Source organism: Cydia splendana, chromosome 27 (assembly GCF_910591565.1).
Source record: "Cydia splendana chromosome 27, ilCydSple1.2, whole genome shotgun sequence".
Lineage (NCBI taxonomy): Eukaryota > Metazoa > Arthropoda > Insecta > Lepidoptera > Tortricidae > Cydia > Cydia splendana.
In genome coordinates, this window is record NC_085986.1 from 8,802,474 (window position 1) to 8,828,441 (window position 25,968).

The following is a 25,968-nucleotide window of genomic DNA, read 5'->3' on the forward strand; positions in this document are numbered from 1 at the left end:
TTTAGTGCCCAGTATTCGATAATGAGAGAAACATACTATACGATGGATACTACCTGACGATGACGAGGCGAGGAGGTATCACTTTAAATGTAAGTAGTTTACTTAAGTTTATGTTTAAGGTTTAAATGTGGTTATAACTACACACTATAGATCGTTTTTAGGGTTCCGTACCCAAAGGGTAAAACGGGACCCTTTGGGTACGGAACCCTAAAACCCTTTTTTTCCTTCTGTGTATGTATTGTATAACTGTGTACTTATACTGAAATAAATGGTATTCTATTCTATTCTATTCTAATAAAAAGACACATCAAGATTGTTTACCTTTTTACTAATGCTAAAAAAACGAACTATAACAGCTTTATACGTTTATCAAATCTAGAGGTCCTTTAATTTACATTTACCTATTCTGCAAATGAAGTAGCATTACTAAACATACTAAATTTATCCCCATTTACTGTACAACAAAGTTCAAATTAAAAATTGGAAAATTTTGTATGGTGGGCCTTCATAATCAGGCCTTTAACATCTTGACAGATGATTTATGCAGCGTCTGTAAGCGAGGAACAACGTCTCTCGTGGCTGTATAAGCCAATGCGGGCCTTATGAGGATAAAAAACAACGGGTTGCACCCCGGGAGTGCCGGCAGAAGTGAAAACTCAATGACATTGTAACTCAAAATATTAATAACAGTGCCATCTAGTGCAAAAGTCTGCAGCACTATGTATAATTGAAGTTAACGCCATCTAGCGTTATTTCGTCGCATTACTTGAAACCCCTAAGCACATCACTGTGAGTACTAGAGTTATATCAGTACCAGTTTAAGGGAAACTCACTAGATGGCATTTAAATCAAAAAAGAAAAACTCAATGACATTGTAACAGTGTCCGTCACACGTGACGTCACGTCTTAATGACACATCATGCGTCACTAGGTCAATCACATGGCCTACCGTGAAACACGACAATCGAAAGTTCGGTTTCTGCCTCTCTATCACTCTTGCTTATTCGATCGACAGAGAGGCATATAAAGAAATTTCGATTTTCACGGTAGGCCCCCTGTAAACAAACCGCCTTGGTGCATCAATGTCATAGTGAAAACTTGTCAAAAACTGTTTAAGGCCTAGTATGTATAAGTTATTCTATGGTTTACTAAACAAATTAGTGCTGCACTCTGGCGGCAGAACATTGCAGTAATACTCTTGAATTCCAGCAAGACATGTTCCCCGTCGGCTTCTACATAGTTTTCATAGTGAAAACTTCAGACGAGGACTGCACGGGTCAAAACGCGAACAAAACTCTACCCACCATGGCGCGGTATCTGGGCTGGGAGCAGAACTACGTAGCCACCACGGCGAGGACTAAGAACTTCACGTAAGTCAGCAATACTTACTACTCACTCCTCTGGCGCAGCGACCCAAAGTGTGTCATGGCCTCCAACACGACTGCTCGCCACTGATCCCGGTCCTGTGCCGTTTCTCGCCAGTTTTCAACTCGGAGCTCGCGCAGATCAGCGTCCACCACATCTGCCCATCGAAGCCTAGGTAAGTTAGCAATAGTTGACGAATACATGTGAATACATGCAAAAACAGGTGAAGTACAGGCAAACACTTTACACATACAAGCGAAATACATAGGAATACTGGCAAATACAAATAAATATAATTAAATACATAAAAATATATACATGCAAATCGGTATATGACAATTGACGAAGACGAATAATTGACGAAGTAAGTAAGTAACACTTTATTGTACGGAAGAGGAATACAGGTACATCAGATAGAACATAAATATAGTACAAGGGCGAATTTATCCCTATGAGGGATCTCTTCCAGTTAACCTATAGGTACCTAAAAATATCATCAAATACAGATAACTTCTTGACAAGTATAAACGAAAACTTCAATACGACATGAATCCATCGCATATACAGGATGTTTATTTAGTCACCTGCAATAATTCACGGACTGAATATATATGTAGGTCATACTGAGCAACTTTTACTGTATGGGATTAACTCGGAAATCGTAAATTATAAATTTACTCTCCCATAGAAAATGTCAAGGTCAGACGGCTAAAACGTATGTAAAACATGAAACAGCTAATTTTTTTTGCGATTATTGGTCCCATAATAAAAGTTGCTCAGTATGACCTATATATTCACCCCGTAAATTATTGCAGGTGACTGAATAAACACCCTGCATAGTGCAAATACATACGACTTTCAAATAAGCCCTTTTGTTTCAGCCTCCGCATCATAGCGACGATATCATACCAGGACTACTTGATCGCAGCGGGGGCTGCGCTCGGGTTCTTCTTAAGTTTTTACGTGGCGTTTATAATCACGGTCGTGTACCAACGACGTAAGGCGAGACAAGATGCTGAGGCTAACTTGAATGAAGGTAAGAAAAAATATAGCCGGACAGTATTTGGCTAGGATGGGTGAAATACAGGCAAAAACTTGAATATTGCAAGTGAAATACACATGAATACTGGCAAATACATACAAACACAGTTAAATACAGACAAATACTGAACGAATACATGCCAATACTGGACGAATACACACTAATACATGTAAATACTTCACAAATATACTACAATATATCGAGGATATCCAAGTAAAGGTACCAGGGCTACATGATCGCGGCGGGGGCAGCGCTCGGCTTCTTCTTATGTTTCTACGTGGCTTGTACATTTCAAATGTATTATTTATGCAATAAAAAGTATTTACTATTATTACATCTCTCTCTTTCTAGCTGAATGCATCTCGTCCCCCTCGACGCCGCACGACGCGGCCAACGTGTCCGTGCGCAGACGGCACGCCACGCCCATCAACGCGGAGGCCGAGAGCACCTCGCAGCGGTGTCTAGTGGGGCAGGGAGATCGCCAGGACATCGGTAAATATAGTTACAGTCTTACAAAGTGGAATGCATCTCACCCCCCTCGACCCCGCACGACGCGGCCAACGTGTCCATGCGCAGACGGCACGCCACGCCCATCAACGCGGAGGCCGAGAGCACCTCGCAGCGGTGTCTAGTGGGCGACGGAGATCGCCAGGACATCGGTAAATATAGTTACAGTCTTACACAGTGGAATGCATCTCACCCCCCTCGACCCCGCACGACGCGGCCAACGTGTCCGTGCGCAGACGGCACGCCACGCCCATCAACGCGGAGGCCGAGAGCACCTCGCAGCGGTGTCTAGTGGGGGAGGGAGATCGCCAGGACATCGGTAAATATAGTTACAGTCTTACAAAGTGGAATGCATCTCATCCCCCTCCGCGCCGCACGACGCGGCCAACGTGTCCGTACATGTACAAATGGCGAACTTAATGGCATTCTCTACCAGTCAACCATCGGGCCAAACAGAGATATGTAAATGACGCAGGGCGAAAAGTAAATCCATTATTTAGTCTTCTTTATAGAACGACCTGAACTCATCGTACCTTAAATTCGACTTATAGGATACTAGCTTTTGCCCGCGACTTCGTCTGCGTGGAATTAGTGACAGCAGCTAAACTAAAAACTATCCCATGTCCTTCCCCGGGACTCAAACTATCTCTATACCAAATTTCAACTACATCGGTTCAGCGGCTTAAGCGTGAAGAGGTAACAGACAGACAGACAGACAGACACACTTTCGCCTTTATAATATTAGTATGGATTAAGTAAGTTTTGCTGTCAGACTTTTCAGATCAGATGGAAGGGAGTTTCATCAAACTGGCCTTCATGCAGCCTCGAGCATCTGACGTGTCAGAACTGTCATCTGACGTGACCGAGCTGTATTCTGACGTGACAGAGTTGTGCGGTGAGCATAGTGGTGTGTGATGACGTCATCGGGCCAGTTTGTTGTGTTTGTCATTACATACCATTACGCTTACTGTAGTATATGTTCGTTGCTTTAAGGCCTGTTCACACCGAATGCGGTGCACGTGCGCGTTGTAATGTACAGATACTTATAAGAGACGGTACACCGCTTGCGTGACATGTGCGTGCACGGCTACTCAGACGCAGCCGGTGTGTTCTGGCCTTTATACTCGAGGGTCATACATAAAAGAAGGCTAGTGTGAAATAGGGCTAAACGCTTTCATCCAATGGAATTCAGCAGTTACCTAAAAAAACTCCAAATATCTGTAGAATATACTTGAATACGTGATATAATCAAGCTTTTCAATCTCGCGGCTTACTTAGGCCACTCAGCAAACTTCGTAGCCTAAACACGGTATTCGACTGAGAAGCTCTCTACTATATCACGATTATACTATAATATGTGTGAGTCTCACGGGAGTTTTATAGTTAAAATATGATCTGGCATTGTTACAGAATGCAGTTCGTCGTCAGACACGGAATCTGACTATTCCACATTGGATGACATCAATCGAGAGAAAGATCTCAGGATAATGGGGAGGCTGTGCGTCGCGAACTTAGCCAGGTGGGTAGCGGGTTCAATCCGGTGGTGAGTTCCCATTTGTCTCCGCCCCACGTAACTGCCATACATAAGGGACAAATGGGAATGATATGAAACACCTATTCCCATCTGTGCCCGGCGGGGACAAATGGGAATACATTCAATACATCAATCCAGTCAGTAAAAGTACCTTATCACACAATTGCCGGTCGTATTTGATATAAAGAGCCGAGCGGAGCGAGGCCTCTTAATGAACACGAGGCCTATAGGTATTACCCGCCTTGTATGGCTCGTATATAGATACTGTCTTTTGCCCGCGACTTCGTCTGCGTGGAATTTGTGACAGCAGCTAAAGTACTAGGTATAGCGCCTGGATAATGCTAATAGCAATCATTCAATTCGCGCATTGCTTACTTCAATTAATAGGCAATTCATTAACTCTTTCAATTCCACCCCCCTTTGCACTCTCTTTAGGGATGATTTCCGACATAAAAACTATCCCATGTCCTTTCCCGGGACTCAAACTATCTCTATACCAAATTTCAACTAAATCGGTTCAGCAGCTTAAGCGTGAAGAGGTAACAGACAGACAGACACACCTTGGATTGGGTAAGGTTCTTGGTCAGACACGGAGTTAGATTATTCTACATTGGATGACATCAAACAAGAGAAAGATCGCAGGATAATATTATATATATTTTTATTCAAGCAACATGGCTCTTAAAGCTGTGAAACATAAAAATTTAAAATTTAAATACAATCTTGCTTGCTACTTACTTGGGGAGGCAGTGCGTCGCTAACTTAGCTAGGTGGGTAGCGGGTTCAATCCGGACTAGTATCTTATTACAAAGGCTTGGAAAACGGCTGCGCCAGGTCGCTGGCCCAATATTACAGGGTTCTATGTTACATTTTCAAGATAGTTGAAATTCGACTTAATGTCACTATGACAATGTTCAAATTTCAGTTCGATAAAAGTGAAACATAGAACCCTGTAATATTGGGCCAGCGAGGTGGGTAGCGGGTAATCCGGACACTAATAGTATCTTGTTACAAAGGCTGGGAAATTGGCAATCGCCGGTCGAATGTGGCGTTAAGGGTCGAGCGATGCGAGGCCTTTTAATGAACACGAGGCCGGTAATACCTATCTCCGCCAAGGTTCATAGTCAGAGACTGAGGTCAGAGTATTCTACATTGGATGATATCAACCGGGAGAAAGATCTCCGTATGATGGGGAGCCTGTTTTTAGGGTTCCGTACCCAAAAGGTAAAAACGGGACCCTATTACTAAGACCACTGTCCGTCTGTCTGTCACCAGGTTGTATCTCATGAACCGTGATAGCTAGACAGTTGAAATTTTCACAGATGATGTATTTCTGTTGCCGCTATAACAACAAATACTAAAAACATAATAAAATAACTATTTAAGTGGGGCTCCGATACAACAAACGTGATTTTTTACCGTTTTTAGGGTTCCGTACCCAAAGGGTAAAACGGGACCCTATTACTAAGACTTCGCTGTCCGTCCGTCCGTCCGTCCGTCCGTCCGTCCGTCCGTCCGTCCGTCCGTCCGTCCGTCCGTCTGTCACCAGGCTATATCTCACGAACCGTGATAGCTAGACAGTTGAAATTTTCACAGATGATGTATTTCTGTTGCCGCTATAACAACAAATACTAAAAACAGAATAAAATAAAGATTTAAATGGGGCTCCCATACAACAAACGTGATTTTTGACCAAAGTTAAGCAACGTCGGGAGTGGTCAGTACTTGGATGGGTGACCGTTTTTTTTTTGCTTTTTTTTTAGTTTTTTTTTTGCATTATGGTACGGAACCCTTCGTGCGCGAGTCCGACTCGCACTTGCCCGGTTTTTTGCGTAATGGTACGGAACCCTTCGTAATGTTGGGTAGGACTCGAGTCCTTTGTGTCCTCTGCTTCAAGACTCGACTTAGTTTGTTTATTGTCATATAATAAGCTTGTTTCCATACTTTTGGCCTGGGGAGTATGAACTAATATTTTGACTAATAAATTTATTTACAACTTAACACATAACATGTTTTAGGTGTCGCCCCCGAGTATTGCAGGCGCGCTCCAAAATGTACCTGTGGAATGTTCTAACGGTAGCCGTGTTCTACACACTGCCGGTCATACAGCTGGTGGTGACATACCAAAGGGTGAGTTCGCTCAAAATGTACCTCTGGAATATTCTGACGGTCGAGAATTAAAACATCTTGTTTTAATTCTCTTCTAATTTAATTTAATTTTCTTGTTTAAATTATTTCATGTTTGTTACAGCTGCTAAACCAATCAGGCAACGCGGACCTATGCTACTTCAACTCTTTATGCGCCCATCCCCTACTGGCACTCTCTGACTTTAACCACGTGTATTCTAACTTGGGATATGTGGTGTTGGGGGCGCTTTTTCTGGCCGCTGTGTGGCGCCGGCACGACTGGTACCAGGCTCGGCTTAGGCGAGAGGTAAGGAATTTTACGACATCCTTTTTTTGTTGGGATGCAGGCCTGATATAACCTGATATAAACTGATGACTTAAGGAAGTTTTTGGTGGGATCATAGACTACATTTTATGACGTAAGTGATTTTATAGGGGATGCTGGACTATACACTTTTGACGTAAGAAAAAAAGTTCAAGAAATTAAAGTTTAAGAAAGAAAAAAAAAAGAATGTAGTGAGGAGTAGTGTGTAAGAAAAGTTTTGGTGGGATGCGATACTATAATATTACTTACTTATAACTTAAGATTCGACTGGTGGTATGCATGACTATAAATAAATAAATGAATAAATAACTATTGGGGCATCTTACACAAATCGACCTAGCCCCAAACTAAGCATAGCTTGTACTATGGGTACTAGGCGACGATATGAACATACTTATATTGATAAATACATACTTATATCAAAAAGAATAGATAGTATAGAGGGGTCCTGTCATTGTAAATTTTGTAGTCACTGTAAATTTACTGCCATCTATCGACACACGACTAAAACTCAAAATGAAAACGTATAAAGTTATCAAAAAATGTATATATATGGATAAATGATTTTATTATTTTTATATCATTTTGATCCATGTTCATTCACTGATATTTATGTGTTAAAATTGCTAAATATGAAACGGTGTCGTCACGCCATCTAGCCGAAGATAGGCTAAAGGTGTGTGCGCCATCTATTCGAGAATGACTTTTACTTGAATTCCGAGGCACGTTTTTTCCTTAGACTTTATTCGTCTTATACGAAGTTACATATGTCTTTGCTTATATACATAGAAAACACCCATGACTCAGGAACAAACTATATAACTATAGAGTCAGTCCATGAAAAGTCTGCAGCGGATTTGATAGCCCACACAGTGCGTTATTTTAAACGTCAAACTTCTATGAAATTATGACGTATTAATGACACTTGCACTGCGTGGGCTATCAAATCCGCTGCAGACTTTTCTTGGTCCGACTGTATACTTATACCGGAGGACTTTACTGGTGAGAACCTGGACTGTAATCTTATGACGAAATAATCTTTTGGTGGGATGCTTCTTTAGGTATTTAAATAAAAGTAAACAAACAATTGGTACATTTTCGGGTAGTTACAACATTTATTGACTAACCGACCAATTACAAAACCGCCTGGATCTGTCACTGAACGACCTGACTTTCGTCTACATTATTTGATCGTGTAATGTTTTCATCTACCCTCAACTGGCTTAAGGATCCATTTGAGGGTAGATTTTGTTTACTTTTATTTAACCTTTTGAACGCCAAACGGCGCATCCATTTGCCGTGCCACTGACGCCACGGGGGTAAAATTTAGTTTTGTGAATATATAATGCCAACCTAAAAGTGGGTTGTTTTTTTTTTCAGTAGTTTTTTTTTTCAAAAAACGATCGACGTCAAATACTGTCTTTGGCGTCGTTGTCACGATTTTTGCGTTGACGTCAATTGCCGTCTGTGGCGTTCAAAAGGTTAAATACCTAAAGATACAGAGTATAGACTATAATCTTATGACGTATGGTTCTTTGTTGAAAGAATAGTACTATCAGCGATAAAAGCTTTATATGAAAAATGAATTTTTTGACCAAAACCTTCTTTGGTTTCAGAAAGAGCTGGGCATACCACAGCACTTCGGTCTTCTATACGCCATGGGCATAGCGCTGGTCAGCGAAGGCATGCTCTCAGCTGCCTACCACGTTTGTCCCAACAGCATGAACTTCCAGTTTGGTGAGTGTCCCATGTGCATAGTGTCGTTCCACACTCGTAGACTTTGTTCCATACACGTAGGGTTGTGTTCCACATGTGTAGACTTGTGTTCTTTGCGCTTAGGTATACTTTGTTCCACACGCGTAGAGTCGTGTTCCATACACATCTAGATTAGTTTTTTTAATACCACATCGGTGGCAAACAAGCATACGGCCCGCCTGATGGTAAGCAGTCACCGTAGCCTATGGACGCCTGCAACTCCAGAGGTGTTACATGCGCGTTACATTTAGTGTTCCAAATGCGAAGGCTAGCATTCCAAATGCAGAGATTCGCGTTTCAAATGCCAAGACTCGCGTCCTAAGATTGACGATATACTTTTTTAGGGTTCCGTACCCGAAGGGTAAAAATGAGACCTATTACTAAGACTCCGCTGTCCGTCCGTCTGTCTGTCACCAGGCTGTATCTCATAAACCGTGATAGATAGACAGTTGAAATTTTCACAGATGATGTATTTCTGTCGCCGTTATAACAACAAATACTAAAAACAGAAAAAAAGAATTATTCAAGTTGGGCTCCCATACAACAAACGTGATTTTTTGCCGTTTTATGCGTAATGGTACGGAACCCTTCGTGCGCGAGTCCAACTCACACTTGGCCGGTTTTTTAAAAAGCTTAATTTGTTACAGATACATCGTTCATGTACGTGACATCGGTTCTGTGTATGGTGAAGATATACCAGTCCCGGCATCCGGATATCAATGCGAGGGCGCACGCCACTTTTGGTGTGCTGGCGCTTATTATATTCGTTGGTAAGTTAACTAAAATATATTTTAGAGGAACATGGTTGAGTGAGTAAAGACACCGTTGACTGGTAATCTTAGACTAATATAATAAATAAATAATAAATATGTCGGAGCGTGACTCCAGAAGGACGTATTGCAGCGTTACAGTTTCATAGTTTGACGCCTGTTTAAAATCGATTAGCAATGTTGAGCTACGTATTACTTGGTTGTAACGAAATTCATAAAGAAGTCGCGTAAAGAGTACTCGTTTCGCCCTCTATTGGCGTATTGTTGAACTAAGATGACAGATAGAAGGCTTTGGAACGTCAAGTAGTGTAACTTGGGTGAAGTTAGGTACGAGTTGGCATTTTTGTCGTTATGTTGGTAGACCGGTCGAGCAGGTTTGCCTACTTGACTTAAAGGCGGGAGCGGGGAGGCTCCTCGAGCAGAATTGATCGAGCCGCGCTAGAGATCGGACGTTAGCCAACCTCGTGCCTAATTCGCCACGTTCCTGAAGGCTTATACCTGAAGGATTATTCTGAAAGCTTATAGAATCCAACGTTCTTTAACCATTGAGCTAAGTGTTTTATTCCAAGTGTTATTTTGATTTCTTACGTGTGATTAGAAGCTTACCTTTGTAAAATAAAGAGAAGACGTGTTGTTTTGAAATGATGTGTCCCGCCGAGTTTGTTGCCGGTCCCATATTGGGATACCCTTCTCCAATTGAGAAGGAATTAAATCTTCTCGGGTCAGAGGTGTACGGTTGGAGCCGGCCTAGCTTGATTTGAATAAAGACTTGAACGATTTTATGCGATCCTTTTATTTGAGTGCAATCCAAATACATCCCAATAGCGACTAGATATTTTAGTAGGCACTAGTATGGTTAACAAGTCCGAAAGTTTATTTCATGCACTGGTAGCATACGCCCACCCGCCATCCTGTGTACAACACCCATGCCATGCTGGCATCCGTCAAATAAATACATCATGTTATCTTGACATCACATCTCTAATCTGCAGCGATACAGACATTATCTTAACCAACTCAGCGCATGCTCCAACCTATAGTAAGTTATCGACACGCGCTGATTATATTTTGCTGACCGCCATAGACATGTTATGTCAAATTGGAACCACACCACACACTAGGGAATGCGGTACCGGTACTGTTCCCAGAACCGGGACTGACATTTCCGGTACTGTTCCCAGAACCGGGACAGACATTTCCGGTACTGTTCCCAGAACCGGGACTGACATTTCCGGTACTGGGAAAGAACCGGGATTTCCCGGTACTACGGTACTTTTCGGTACTGAGTATTTACTGTTATGATTTTTGTTAAATAATGAAATACTTGTATGAAACTAAAAATTAAGAATCAATTTTGTGTAATTCAGTATAAACACAACTTTGAACAGAACAAAATGATGAAAATCGACACTAGCAAAAATCACAATTTGTAAGTTTTCTTACTCTAATCAATAATTTTCGAAAAATGTGTAAGTTTATGAAAACATGTCATAACTATAATTTTATTAATCAACCAATGGAAAAGTAAATTAATGACCGATAAGAAGAAACAAAAGTTTTATAACCTTTCTTAAGAAAAAATGGTATATTTTCTATCTTCACTCCTTAACTTTCGTAGATCTTCACGTTCTCTTTTTAGCCGATTTACATTCGCGGCTCGTGGCTCGGCTTGCGGCTCGCCTCGGTCTCGGCTCGAGCTCGTCGAACTAATGATTACACTCTCGCCTCATGGCTCGGCTCGTGGCTCGTATCGTGTCTCGGCCACAGCCCGTAAGCTCGTCGAGCTAATCGATTTTAAGCATAAACGGCACGGTATAAGGTTTATAACCGAATGACAGCTGAACGCGAATGTAACCAGCAAGCGCGCGCGCGTCCCCCGCGGTACACTTACAACAATCAATCAATCATATATCTCTACAACAGCTACAATACTTATAAGTTATAGCAAGTATTTATCTGATTACTTTAGCCTGACTGTCAGGACTTTGGGTAGTTATAACTCCCGATGTCGGGTCGCCAACACAACGCCCCATTTAGCGCCGAGCAGCCGTGACTGCCGAGGGTATCATCGCCCACCCTGTTAACTGACAGTTCGTATACCTTATTACAAAATGCATAAGAGTCGCTTAACTTCAAACTCGGGTAAATCCATCTGTCAGATTATGCGATTTTGGTATTAAGAAAAGGTAATAGGGTAGATATTTGCTGAGAGGGTCGAATGGATTTACCCGAGTTTGAAGTTAAGCGACACATAAGGTCTGATGGACAGTGAAGAGTGTTGCTGTTACACGGGGGCTACGCGGAGATTACGCGCTAATTTATTGGGGTTTTCTTTACTAACTTTCCAGTACCGAAAAGTACCGAAGAACCGGGATTTTCATTACCAGAACCGGTACCCGAAAATTTGAAATTTCCCGGGAGCATTCCCTACCATACACTCTATCACAGACAAATACACACACACACACACACAAACACGTGCACGTAAACACACACATGTTACCGTAAACTGGGGTTACTTTGATTCGTGGGGTAACATTGATCATCGATTTTTAAACTATAAGGAATTCGCTTCTGAATGCTTTCATCATCTATTTCTGTTAAGCATGCCAACCACGTGAGAACATGTTAAAAGATCGTGTTCAAAATCTCAACTCCCTATTCCTCAAAAATCGTCAATCAATGTTACCCCGCGAATCAAAGTAACCCTACCCCTAGGGCTAATTTACGAATGTCACAAAGCTTTGTCAGAGGTATGTACCACCAATGGCATAACTCTGCAGTGGATCAAAGGACACAGCAACTCACGAGGTAACGATGCAGCCGACATCCTGGCGAGAGGAGGCTCGGAACTGAAGGTGGCAGGACCTGAGCCAATCCTACCTCTGCCATATGCCTGGCTCCGGAACACGCTGCGACACAGCACCAAGGTAAAACACCAGCAATATTGGTCTAACCTAGGCACATGCAGGCAGGCGAAGGAAGCCCTCCCGACACTCAACCCCAATCTGTCGCGGAGGCTTCGACAGCTGAAGAGACCACAGCTCCGGCTTTTAGCTGGGGCAATAACTGGACACGCCTCATCTAACAAACACCTATTAACCCTACGTGTTACAGATAGCCCCCTCTGCAGAGCATGCATGGAGGCAGAGGAGACAGCCGCCCACGTCATTCTCGAATGCCCAGGGGTGGCAAAATACCGGGCACAACACCTCGGCTCACCGGGGTCTCTCCCAGAAGTCGTCGGCAACATAAAGGGTCTGCTAGGCTTCTTGGTGGAGTTGGGTTGGCAGGAATAGTGCCGCCATCCCATCACGCAAAATAGGCGCAATAATAGACGTCGAGTTGCGGAAAACAAGCCCGCGATAACCTATAACCTATAACCCCATTTTACGGCACGCAAGCCCATTCACCTACTTTGTATAAAATGTATTTTTCCTCCCTTATTTTTCTTAACATTTTTGTATTGTTTCCACTTAGTTATTGCATATTAACTGTGTGATGAATCAAAGTCCTTCGTACAATCAATTACCTTTATTTTACTCTAAGTTCTTACTTCGACATTCTTAACTTAACAAGCAGTAAGCCTTCCTACTCAATGTTACCGGTTCAAGCGCCAGAGCGAGAATGAATCTTACACCCCATGGTAAATTATATTTATACTTTTTCATCATAAGAATTGGCGGGTATCAGAGAATGGCCATTTTCGCGACTACCGACAGATTAATTAACAAATATTCGGGTAAACATAAATCACATTTTTAATTACTACCCACTGAATGCCATAAGTTTAACATAACTCACACAAAATAATTATAATTTATTCTTGAAATCTTATGAAATATCACAACTGTATTATTGTGGACATCTCTGTTATTGGTTTTGTTTTTTGTTCATTGTGCTATGTGTTATGTACTTTTTAATAATAGACCTTTTCATCTGTGTCAGATGTTTTAAGCAGCATCCCGGTAAAGACACTTGCGTTCGTGGCTGTATAGCCCTATGCGGTAGAGGATAGAGGATCCCTCGTCCACACACGCGGCAGGTGTATGCTCCCCCAGGTGGGCGGGGGTTGGAGGCTTGTACTTTTTATATTGCTGTTAATGCCCCAAATAAAGAAAAAAAATCTTGACATAACGAAGTATTGGACTCAACGGCAGGGATCAGAACCGGTTTTTCGCAGAATCTTCGAAATAAGCATATTTTTAAAATATATCCGAGTGAGTCTAATGGTATAGTCGTTAGATTTGTAGCTGGTACCGAACGGCTAGTCCTTTGTCTATTGTTAAGCATGGTATAATAATATACTCCGCCTGGTACTCCATTCCGAGATTCGCGTATGACCTAACTGACACGCGCCTACGTCATCATGCTGTTTACAGGTTCTCAAACTTTGAAATGTGGGAGAATTTTAACCAACGGTGAAAATTATTTTAACGGCATTAATTTTAAGTTATTCATGTAGAAACATAGTAAAATAAAACAAAACTAATGTATTAAATTAAACTTTATTTATCTATACAAGACAAACGTTTAAAAAACTAATTCAGAGTTACACATTAATTACCAAGCTTACGACGTGAAAAGTTTGGAAAACACTGCGACTGCTGACACTGAGCGAGAAGGAAATAACAATTAACACGCGTTCGACAAGGATGACGGTCAGGGCATGAAGTTATCTAGATCCGAATTGTCAAATGTCCACAGCGCTATCCTGTGTTGCCAGTAGTATAAACAGAATTACCCGAAAGTCTGAAATTTCTTTCGTGAATCGGAAGATATTGCTAACGAGTAATTAAAAATGACGTGTTATTGTAAAATTTAAGCTAAAATACATATAAATGAAAATTATAAAATTATAAAGAAATATTTTAACTTATTAACCATAGGTATAATGTACCCATGTAACATGTTATGTTGAATTAAAGTGGCAATGTTATTGTGACGTAATCGCGTGTCACTCTGGGAATGGAAGACCATGTTTTATTAGACCATGTTGTTAAGTAAAACGGCGCGTGCTACTTACCTGCATCGGTCACTTTAAGTGGTATCCAGACGGGACTGATCAAATCGGTCGATTAGATCAGAAATGAAATTGGCGTCAACCTCCAATTTTAGATTTATGGTGATATTAGAGCCCTCTAAATTGAAAAAATGCCCCAGAACGAAAATACTGGCGTCACAAGTTGGTATTCTTGCGTCCGCACCTCATTTTACCGGTAATACATGTCATTATCGGCGGTTGAATTCGGCAAGCCAAATTGGCGTTTGCGTCCGCACGTCCTGATTCGATCGGTCAATTGAATCAGATTGGCGAAAAATTGACTAATCTGGATACGCCTTTAACCGGTTATTGAATTTACGGTCCAGGTCCTATCGCGATAGAGGAGAAATTTAGATTTTCGTGTTTCGCGGCAGGCTCTCAGCTCAGCTCAGCTCTCGCGTTGTTGCGCGAAATATCAAATACTGATCAATAACTGAAGGTTTTGTGTTCCAAAAGTGTAGGTTTCGTGTTCCGAATGTGTAAGTTCTCAAATGGTGTCGCCTTTCAGGTCTGGTGGGCGTACTGAACGCTAACGTATACTTCTGGGTGGCGTTCACGATCCTCCACCTCACCACGTGTCTCATAATGACCTTCCAGATCTACTATCTTGGCAGGTTCCGATTGGGTAAGTCATCTTTTTTGACTTGACGGGTTAGGACTGATTGACTAGCACGTTATCTTTTCGCGGCTTAGCAAAGTAATATTTTAGTTTTGGTCAACGAAATTAGTGTTATTTTAAACGTTATGAAATTATGACGTATAAATGACACTTGCACTGCGTGTGCTATCAAAATCACTGCGGACTTCTCTTGGTCTAACTCTAACCTATTCGTAAATATCAAGTAATGTGCGTTGGCAGCCATTGAGATAAGAATACGCTCTTTTCTTGAATTCATTCATTTTTAGGGTTCCGTACCTCAAAAGGGTAAAAAACGGAACCCTTATCCTTATAGGATCACTCGTGCGTCTGTCTGTCTGTCCGACCATTCCCCCCACCTTTATCTCTGAAACTACTGGGTCTAAAATTTTGAAAAAAATACACAAAATGGTACTTTACCTATAGATGACAGTAAAACCTATTAGAAATGTGCAGTCAAGCGTGAGTCGGACTTATGTACGGAACCCTTGGAACGTGAGTCCGACTCGCACTTGACAGGTTTTTATTCATGCCATGTCCTTAATCGTGAATAAATAAATAAATAAAGTATCATTTCAACTAGAATGTTGTTTTTACAGATAGCGGTGTTATATACCGCGCCACACGAGAGCTGGTTTCAAGGCCGCTAGCCGCCATAACACCTACATACGTTGGCCGCTGCGTGTTGCTTGTAATAGCCAACTTGGCCAACTGGGCTATAGCGGCTTACGGGTATGTACATGTCTGTTACAGTGGAGTTATATACCGCGCCAGAGAGCTGGTTTCAAGGCCACTAGCCGCCATAACACCTACATACGTTGGCCGCTGCGTGTTGCTTGTAATAGCCAACTTGGCCAACTGGGCTATTGCGGCTTATTGGTATGTATCTTACATACCAAATTTCAGCTTCCTAGGACTTCAGGAAGTACCCTAAAGGTTTTGATGATCATCAGTGAGTGAGTCAGTGACGAAATCGGGGTTTTTTTAGCTATGAATAAAATCTAAAGTGTAAGAGCTACGCAATTGAAAATTTTTATGCTTAACAAGTACACTATTGTCATCATATCCCGAGAGTTTTGTTTATCTGGTATAATCCAAACCCAATGAGTTATGAGGGTTCAAAAAAACGACGAAGCGCTTCGAGAAAACGTAGGTACCCTTGCGTTTCGCTTTGCTCGTCTTGGCGATGAGTGAAATAAAATGAATGAAACGAATGAATGAAAAGAACGACTGAAATGAATAAAATGAACGAATGAAATGAATGAGATGAATGAATGAAATATAATCTGTATTACATGAATCTAGTAAGTCTAATAAGTCTAGTAATAATTTTACGTCTACTATAAATTTTTGTCTATGTTTATGCTTTTCTTTTCATTTTGTTTTGTTTCTTTTCTTAATTAGTTTTCTTGTATTTTGTATTTTCTGTTTTCTTAATTATTTCTTCTGTGTATCTTTTGCAATGTATTAATATGTATCTTTTTGTGTTATCTGTCGTGGCATCACCGACTGGGCCCTACGGAAGACCAGCGCTGGCTTTGTAGCTAGCATTATGCTGAGTTGGGTCCATTTCGTGATGCACACTTATTGTTCTCTTCTGTTCTTGCTGTTGTTGTCTGTACATGTTCGTACATGTTTTGTGATCGTCACGAATAAAAATCTTTTATCTTTATCTTTATTAAACTGGATTGGGCATGAGCGGTGGGGGTAACTGACAGAACGGGATAGTCTTACTGTTCGCGCCCCTTTTCATTCATTATCATTCACATTCATCCATATCGCTCACTCTTTCTTTCATTAATATACTCGACCTCATTTCTCATGTCACTCGCCTTTTGCCGACCTCCTTTTAATCGCCAATAAATAAAAACGTAATAGAATTCAAATTTAAGTCAGTTCTGTCAGTCACAAAATATACGTCAATCGTAAAAATACGTTTTCGCGAGTTTTTGAATAAAAAAGGTGAAAAATAAGTGGAAATAGAAGAAGAAGGAAACGAACCGTATCACATATCTGGCGGCCGCCAAAACCCACCGAAGATTACATCCAGGTACGGTCGGCCCCATTAATATCATAATATTATCACACATAGCCATAGTCCCCTTTTATCTTCGGGCTGCGCTACCGCAGGTCCTTCGAAATTTATATTCCTCCCCATTTCTGGTCTTCGAACCGGATTCTATTCTCTTCTTTTCCCGTTTCTCACCTTATACATTCATTGCGAATCGTTCTCCTCCCGCACCGCCCTTATAAATATTACCTAAATTATTCTTTATTTACGCTCCCGCAGTTTAGGTATTTATTTATTTGAGTATTATTTTTCACCGCGCCACCCTTATAAACTAGTTACCTAAACATAATTTATTAACCGCACCCGCAATTTAGGTATACTTATGTTTATAAGAGTGTATTCTTATATAGGAACATAAATTGTTTTACCGCATATTTAACCCGTCTCCTGCACTATGGCGAAAGATACAAAAAATATCGAAAGCGTCGACAGCGCGTATTATGAAGATGAATTGTTGATGCTTGAAGCAAAACGCAACATCTTCTTTGAACTCGTCCAGAGCATTTACAATAAGTCGCTAGTTATTGATACAGATGTAGCGAGTCGCGAGAGTTTCCTCGACGCTGCTGAAAATATCGACGAACTTCGCTCGGAGTTCAAAGAGGTTGTTAATGAGTATAATCGCACGTTGCTAAGGGCTAAGGAGGCTGCTATACCTAATTATCAGCCGATTATAGCCTTCGAAGATTTGTACTGCCGCATCAGGAGAGCGGTTAAGCGGCTGCAACCAGCCGCACCGCCGGCCTCTTCGCTGCCTTCTATAGTGGAGAGAGCCAGACCTTCTTTGCCAACGATGGAACTGATAGCGTTCGATGGAGACATACGTAACTGGCCGCTGTTCTACGCTAGTTTTAAATCTAGAGTGCACGACAATCTGTCGCTTACCGACGAAGAGAAGCTTTTCTACCTTATTGGGAAATTGTCACCAAAAGCTCAAGCTGTCTTCGCGGGTATAACTCCGGGCGCTGAAAACTATCAGCTTATCCTCGATAGTTTAATTGACAGATTCAAGACAAGCGCACTCTTGCCTCGACCTACATGGATCAAATGCTCAATTTAAAGGTTAATTCTAACTTTCAGACATTCATCGATAAATTTGTCACAGCTGCGAATGCGCTTAAAGCGCTTAAGCTTGATGACTTAAGCGACTTTATGCTTCTGCATATAGCATTAAAAAAGTTAGACCAGGAATCTCTACGAGCATTTGAAATGCTACACCGCAATACGAAGTTGCCTACCTTTCGTGATCTGTCAGATTTTATGAAGAGTCAGTTTAGGATTTGTCAAAATGTGCAACCATGTACCGCCGTCTCCGCCGCCGTAAATCCATCGCGCGAAAAAGGTGTTAAGTCGTCTCAACCGCGTAGTGCCGCACCAAAACTACAAAGTTATGTTGCTTGCGCGAGCACTACTAAATGTTTGTGTGACAATATTGTCCATGAACATTTATTTAAATGTCCGTCCCTCAACAACTTAACGCCTTCCGAACGCTTCAAACGCGCTAAAGAGCTTAAGGCATGTGTTAACTGCCTTAGTATCAAACACCGCACCCGCGAGTGCAATTCCGAGGTGAAATGTCGAGTTTGCCATCAAAAGCATCATACTCTGTTACATTTTGACAACGACAAGGATGAAAAAGCTACGACGTCTGATGTGTCAAATACATCTGCGATCGCCGCGGCTAAGTCGTCTTCACCGCCGGAGAGCACATCTTGCAACACGTCTATCGTGACTCAAGCACTAGCGGCCTCTAACAATAAGATGTCAAATCAAAACTCAATATCTTCGTGTGATACGGTTTTGCTGTCCACCGCAAAGGTTATCGTCCGCGATAATAAGGGTGGTACACAAGTCATCAAATGTTTACTTGACACCGCGTCACAAAGTAACTTCATTACTGAGGAGTGTTGTAAGCGATTAGGTCTGAATTTTAATAAAAGACCAAGCGCTGTATTTGGCATTGGAAAAACTAAAAAAATTGTTAAGGGTAACGCAGATATTAAAATATTTTCGCGGTTTGACGAAAACGTCAACTTTGACGTTTCGAGTCTTGTGGTAGATCGCATTACCGACGACTTGCCGTCAGTGCCCGTGGACATGTCGACCCTCACGCATGTTCATGGACTTCCTCTGGCTGACGACACGTTGGATACGCCCGTCGCAATTGATGTCCTGGTGGGTGCAACTATATTCCCGCATTTGTTGCTACCGCACATTGTCAAAAGCGACGTGGACCATATGCCACCGGCTATTCAGACGGTATTGGGGTATATTTTAATGGGTTCGGTCCCTGCTCTACAGGCACCGCGTAAATATACTTCGGCATGTTGTACTTCCGTTCAGGACTCCATGGACCACCTCCTCAAAAGGTTCTGGGAGCTTGAGGAAGTATCCGCTCCGCCCGCTCAAAGTCAAGATGACCTTGAATGCGAAGATTACTTTCGCGCTACCACCACGCGCGACGCTGGTGGTAGATATACTGTCGCATTGCCTTTCCGAGATGATGTATTCAAGCTCGGAGAGTCGCATTCTGCTGCTAAGAGGCGCTTTCTTTGCCTTGAAAGGAAGCTAGAATTATCGAGTATGTTACGTGCCGCCTATGACGATATCATTCGGGAATACGTCAGTAAGGGTTACATATCGGAGGTAACTAACTCCATGAACGCCTCACCAGCTATCGCGTACATAATTCCTCATATGGCTGTCGTGCGCGAGGACAAGGCAACGACCAAAGTGCGCATGGTCCTGGACTCGAGTAGCAAGACAAGCACAGGCCTGTCGCTGAATGATGTATTACACTCAGGGCCCAACCTTCAAGGGGATTTGTTTTCAATCCTTCTGAACTTTCGCTTATTCAGAATAGCGCTTTCGGCCGATTGCCGTCAAATGTTTTTGCAGATTGGTGTTCGCGAAGCGGACCGCCAGTTTCAGCGAATCTTGTATAGATTCCGCCCGGCAGATCCCATTACCACGTACGAATTTCATCGTGTGTGTTTTGGCATGAAGTCGAGTCCCTATCACGCGCTCCGCGTCGTCCGTCAGCTGATTGCAGACGACGGACATAAGTATCCCAAGGCCGCAGCGATTGCGTCCTCCTGTACTTACATGGATGACGTATGTTTTAGCATTATGTCAGATGACTCGCTACAGCAGGATGAGTCTGTTGCTATTAACGCGGCTAAGGAGCTGATTGATCTATTCAAATGCGGTCAATTTGATCTTGTGAAATGGACCTGCAATTCAGACGCCGTGCTACGCGAAATACCCGCTTCGCACCGGGCTTCCGTAGACATTGAAATCGACCCAGGGATCTCCCAAAAGGTTCTGGGCTTATGTTGGAATAAATCTGGTGATTATTTCCATTTCAAAGTGACAGAGCCAGACTCAACGTGCACTAAAAGGACAATCTTGTCCGCAGTGGCACGTCTATAGGATAACGTGGGCTTAGTAGCTCCAGTTGTCTTATATGCAAAACTCCTCATACAGGAGCTTTGGTTGATCAAATGCGACTGGGATGAGACTCCCCCGCCCCATATTGTGGATTTATGGGAACGATTCTGTTCAGAGTTGCCAAAACTAAATGAAATCCACATACCGCGCCATCTTGGAGTAGTACAGGGTTGTACTATAAACCTTTTAGGCTTCGGTGATGCATCCGAGCGTGCATATGGAGGTGTAGTATACCTTCAGGTTCTAAAGGGAGACGAAGTGACAACTCGGCTGGTGTGTTCCAAGTCGAAGGTCAGTCCCCTTAAAACAGTATCCGTTGCGAGATTGGAATTGTGTGCTGCAGTCCTCCTGGCGAAGCTCATGCGGAAGGTGCAAGATAACTTCGAACCTCGTTATAAGATCAACGAGATCTACGCGTTTACTGACTCGAAGGTTGCCCTCTGCTGGATTCAGTCATCACCACACCGTTGGCAAACGTTTGTTGCCAACCGGGTAGTTAAGATTATTGAAACTATTCCGGCCAACTGCTTCCATCATGTGGCGGGCTTGGAAAATCCCGCGGATTGCCTGTCCCGTGGACTGACGCCTGCAAAGCTAGTGGATCATCCTTTGTGGTTCACGGGACCAGCTTGGGCTAACAAGCATCCATCAGAGTGGCCTTTAAGGGAACTCGATCGAGAGTCCATCGGTGAAGTGCCGGAGCTTAAGCCTCTTGCACACGCTACAACTACGGATGTGTCAGAGTCACCACTTTATTCGCTCGCTCAGCGGATATCATCGTGGTCACGATTATTGCGCATCATCGTATACGTGTACCGCATTCTAAAACCGAAACCGCGATCCACGGCACTTACTCGGTCTGACCTAGAGTTCGCTGAAGGCAAAATTCTTTCATCGTTACAAAGTCAACACTTCAGTGACGATATTGATAAAATTAAAAGCAAGAAGTGTTGTTCGCCTGCCTTACAAAAGCTTAAACCGTTCATGGATAAAGACGGTCTGATTCGTGTTGGAGGCCGACTGTCAAATGCTGACTTGGAATATACACAGAAACACCCAATTGTGCTTCCCCGACGTGATCATGTAGTTAATCTGATTGTTGATTACTTCCACAGAAAGCATTTGCATGCCGGTCCTGAGGCATTGATGTCTATACTTAGGCTTCAGTATTGGATACTGTCGGCTCGTCGTGTCATTCGTGACCGCGTTGCCAAATGCAACACGTGTTTCCGAGCGAATCCACAATCGTCTTTCCCGCTCATGGCAGACTTGCCGAGCTGTCGCGTGAATCAGGTAGATAAACCTTTTACGCATACGGGGTGTGATTATGCAGGCCCCTTGCAGTACACACCTACTCGTGGCAGAGGAGTCAAGAGTCGCAAGGCTTGGTTATGTATTTTCACTTGCCTCACGACGCGCTGCCTTCATATCGAGATAGCGACGGAATTGAGTACTGCTAACTTCTTGGCCGCTTTAAAGCGCTTCTTGGCGCGGCGTGGCCCCGTCCAATGCATGTATTCGGACAATGGGACTAATTTTACCGGCGCCAACTCTTATATGCGAGACCTCTACAAGTTTTTGGACGATCATCGTCCACATCTTGAAATAGAGCTCGCGGAGAACCGCATCGATTGGAAGTTTATTCCTCCCGCTTCTCCACACTTTGGAGGCGCATGGGAAAGTATGGTGAAAATAGTCAAAAATCACCTTTTCAAGGTAATCGGTACGCAAATACTGTCATACGAGGAACTTCTGACTACGCTTGCGCAGATAGAGGCTCTGGTAAATTCACGACCACTGACAGCCCTGAGCAGTGATCCCGCTGAGCCGTCGGCTCTCACTCCGGCTCATTTTCTCAACACTGCTCCGCTGTTGTCTTTACCTGTTCCATTGGTGGAGTCAGGCAATTTACGTGACCGACATGCCCTCCTGGATAAGATAGTGCAGTCTTTCTGGCAGCGATGGCGTGCCGAGTATCTGCATCAGTTGCAGTCTCGAGCTAAATGGACCACGCCATCAGTTCCCATCGTAATTGGCACAGTAGTTGTTATAAAGGTAGATAATGCGCCGCCATTTTCATGGCCTTTAGGCGTTGTGGAGGCAGTGCATCCTTCGAAGGACGGCTCAACCCGCGTTGTCACTGTCAGAACATATAAAGGAAGTTTTGTCCGTCCTGTCGTGCGATTGTGCCCACTGCCTAACCAATAATATGTATATAGTATAATTCGTTAGGATAATACTTTTCTTTTAGTTTGTTATTTCGCTATTGTTGTGAATGGTCGTTTAGTTTGATGAGAAGGGTTATCTCTGACTTTATTTAGTTTTGTTTCCTTTAAAGGAACCCTTTAAAGCCGGGAGGGAATGTTCGCGCCCCTTTTCATTCATTATCATTCACATTCATCCATATCGCTCACTCTTTCTTTCATTAATATACTCGACCTCATTTCTCATGTCACTCGCCTTTTGCCGACCTCCTTTTAATCGCCAATAAATAAAAACGTAATAGAATTCAAATTTAAGTCAGTTCTGTCAGTCACAAAATATACGTCAATCGTAAAAATACGTTTTCGCGAGTTTTTGAATAAAAAAGGTGAAAAATAAGTGGAAATAGAAGAAGAAGGAAACGAACCGTATCACATATCTGGCGGCCGCCAAAACCCACCGAAGATTACATCCAGGTACGGTCGGCCCCATTAATATCATAATATTATCACACATAGCCATAGTCCCCTTTTATCTTCGGGCTGCGCTACCGCAGGTCCTTCGAAATTTATATTCCTCCCCACTTACGTATCTTTCAGTAGGAGCAGAGAAAGCGCTATTACTGTTTGTCCTTGTCACAGTCTCACTTTTTTTTATTCCCCACCGTAAATTTAGTATGTATTATGGCGGGCAACAAATAAATTCGACCAATCATAGTGTCGCATTGCGTATGTTTTGTCCCTCACGGAGGCACGCGTATACCACTTATATAGCATCCTACCTTCTATGGTATTATTACAATAGTTATTTATACAACAAGAGATCAAAGTTTGATATTTCTTCGAGTGCTTATTTTGAGTCCCGTGCAAGCGAAAGATTCTATAATAGATCTAATTTAGAATCTTGAGCGTAGTAAGGGATTCAAAAGCGCACGAGATGTAAATAACTTTGATCTCGTGTAGTACACAAAAATTTTCATTCTAAGCAGTGAGAACATACCTAGAGGGACAGAGATAATAGAACCCAAGTATCGAACTTGTATTAAGGGGCCCACTGACTAACAGTCCGCCGGACGGTATCGGCCTGTCAGTTGTTCGGAACTGTCAAAATTTTGTTCTAACTGACAGGCCGATACCGTCCGGCGGACTGTTAATCAGTGGGCCCCTTTAGACCCCGCATGTTGAAATGACATTTGACTATAAAGGTCACTTGAATGTCATTTTGTCTCACTCAGTGAGCAAAATCGCATTTTGCTCACTGAATGAGACAACTCAGTGAGCAAAATGCGATTTTGCTCACAAAATGACACAGTGAGCAAAATCGCATCGCAAACTTATTTATTGTCCACAGCGTAGCGCAGCATAGCCGAGACTTCGCGTCACATCTGCTGCTGGTGCTGATGAGTAACCTCTTCCTGTACACACTCTTCTACATCGTTATCAAGCTGCTACACAGAGAGTCGATACGGTGGTACAGGTACGTTACATGTTTATAGGTTCCTGTTCGGTGCAATGCACCTTTAACACGTTCTAAGCCTCGTGCGGCGCGTGCGCGCCCTGTCAGCAAAAGACGCGTTAACCAATAATTTGCATTAACCCAAATTCAGTGTACTTTTCGGATCCATCGCGGCCGGGTGCATTCGATAATTATAACATTTTATAACATAACTTTCAACAATCATTTAACTATTATATTAACATTTTAACATTAATAAACATTTTCACTACTTTCTCTCGACTTTTAACATTCAACGCGAACCCGCACCCGCACAGTTCCCGTTATCAATATTCCGAAAAAAAAGTATTTTATTTCAGCCACAGCCACATTTCGAATCCTGGGTAAACTGGCCACCGGCCAATAACTGGCCACCCTAAAATAAAAATGAATTCTATTCACCTATAAACATAATTCATTTTAGTATAAGGTTTCAATAACTGGCCAGCCTTCAATAACTAGCCACCTTATACTAAAATGAGGTGTTTATAGTTGAATAGTTAGTTTAGGGTGGGTTTTTAGTTTAGGGTTGCCAGTTACTAACAGGTGACCAGTTACTAACAGGTGGCCAGTTACTATCAAGTGGCCAGTTACTGGCGAATTACCCTATGTGTGTAGATAAATATGATAATGTATGTATGTCTGTCGCAGCTGGGTGTTCATAGTGCTGACGTATGCCACCTGGTTCAGTTCCAGCTACTTCTATTTGGACCAGATCACCAATTGGGCGGTACGTTATACAATTACTAGCTTTTGCCCGCGACGTCGCCTGCGTGAAATTAGTAATTTTTATACAATCTGCTTTTTATTGATTCCCCATACAAACTTTCTTATTTGTGAGACAACTAAATGTATGTAATATTAATATGGATTAGGATTTACTTTAAACTACCAACCAACCACTAACACTGTAAATAAGGCGGCATATTTCTTATTTTGCAGCTAACCCCAGCCCAATCGCGACAGAGCAACCGTCCGTGCTCTCTACTTCAATTATACGACGCTCACGACATCTGGCACTTCATGTCCTCAATCGCCATGTTTTTCTCATTCAATATGTATCTGACGATAGACGATAACCTCATGGATACGCCGAGGAACGAGATTATGGCGTTCTAGTTAAAACTAGAAAAAAATAATACTAGCAATGGCAATAATTATACAGTGTGGCCAAAAAATAAGTGCATTCCCGTTGCCAGGGAGGTTTTGGGATTATACTGAGCAACTTTTAGTATGGGACCAACCGTGAAAAAAAATTTGCCTTCCCATAGAAAATGGACCAGCCTAAATGTATGAAACACCCAAATTTTTTACGCGATTTCGGGGTTGGCCCATAGTAAAAGTTGCTCAGTATAATCCCAAAACCTCCCTGGCAACGGGAATGCAGTTATTTGTTAGCTACCCTGTATATGTCTACGAAAAAAATAAATTAGAGAGTGTATTGTAATTAAAGTATTATAAATACGTATATTGTAGGATACATTGTCAAGAAAAGGGTTAACTGAGGCGGTAAGAAGTTGGTTATTGGTCAGCTACGGACTGGAAAGCTTGGCTACATCATGGTATAATAATATACTCCGCCTGGTACTCCATTCCCGTCTTTTCTAGGTCACCTAACTGACACGGGCCTACGTCATCATGCGAC

The 25,968-nt window shown here is 42.5% G+C and overlaps 1 protein-coding gene across 1 annotated transcript in view; it reads left to right on the forward strand.

Annotated features, from left to right (window-relative positions):
• Positions 1-25,522, forward strand: part of LOC134803799 (SID1 transmembrane family member 1-like) — a 36,639-nt gene extending 11,117 nt beyond the window's left edge. Inside the window, 14 exon segments of the mRNA XM_063776635.1 lie at positions 6-89; positions 1,210-1,370; positions 2,247-2,441; positions 2,984-3,054; positions 4,298-4,433; positions 6,467-6,578; positions 6,700-6,882; positions 8,517-8,637; positions 9,303-9,425; positions 14,978-15,094; positions 15,706-15,838; positions 24,180-24,305; positions 24,975-25,053; positions 25,266-25,522. Coding sequence (XP_063632705.1) covers positions 6-89; positions 1,210-1,370; positions 2,247-2,441; positions 2,984-3,054; positions 4,298-4,433; positions 6,467-6,578; positions 6,700-6,882; positions 8,517-8,637; positions 9,303-9,425; positions 14,978-15,094; positions 15,706-15,838; positions 24,180-24,305; positions 24,975-25,053; positions 25,266-25,442 — 1,818 coding nt within the window. The 3' untranslated portion in view covers positions 25,443-25,522.
• The last annotated feature ends 446 nt before the right edge of the window (positions 25,523-25,968 follow it).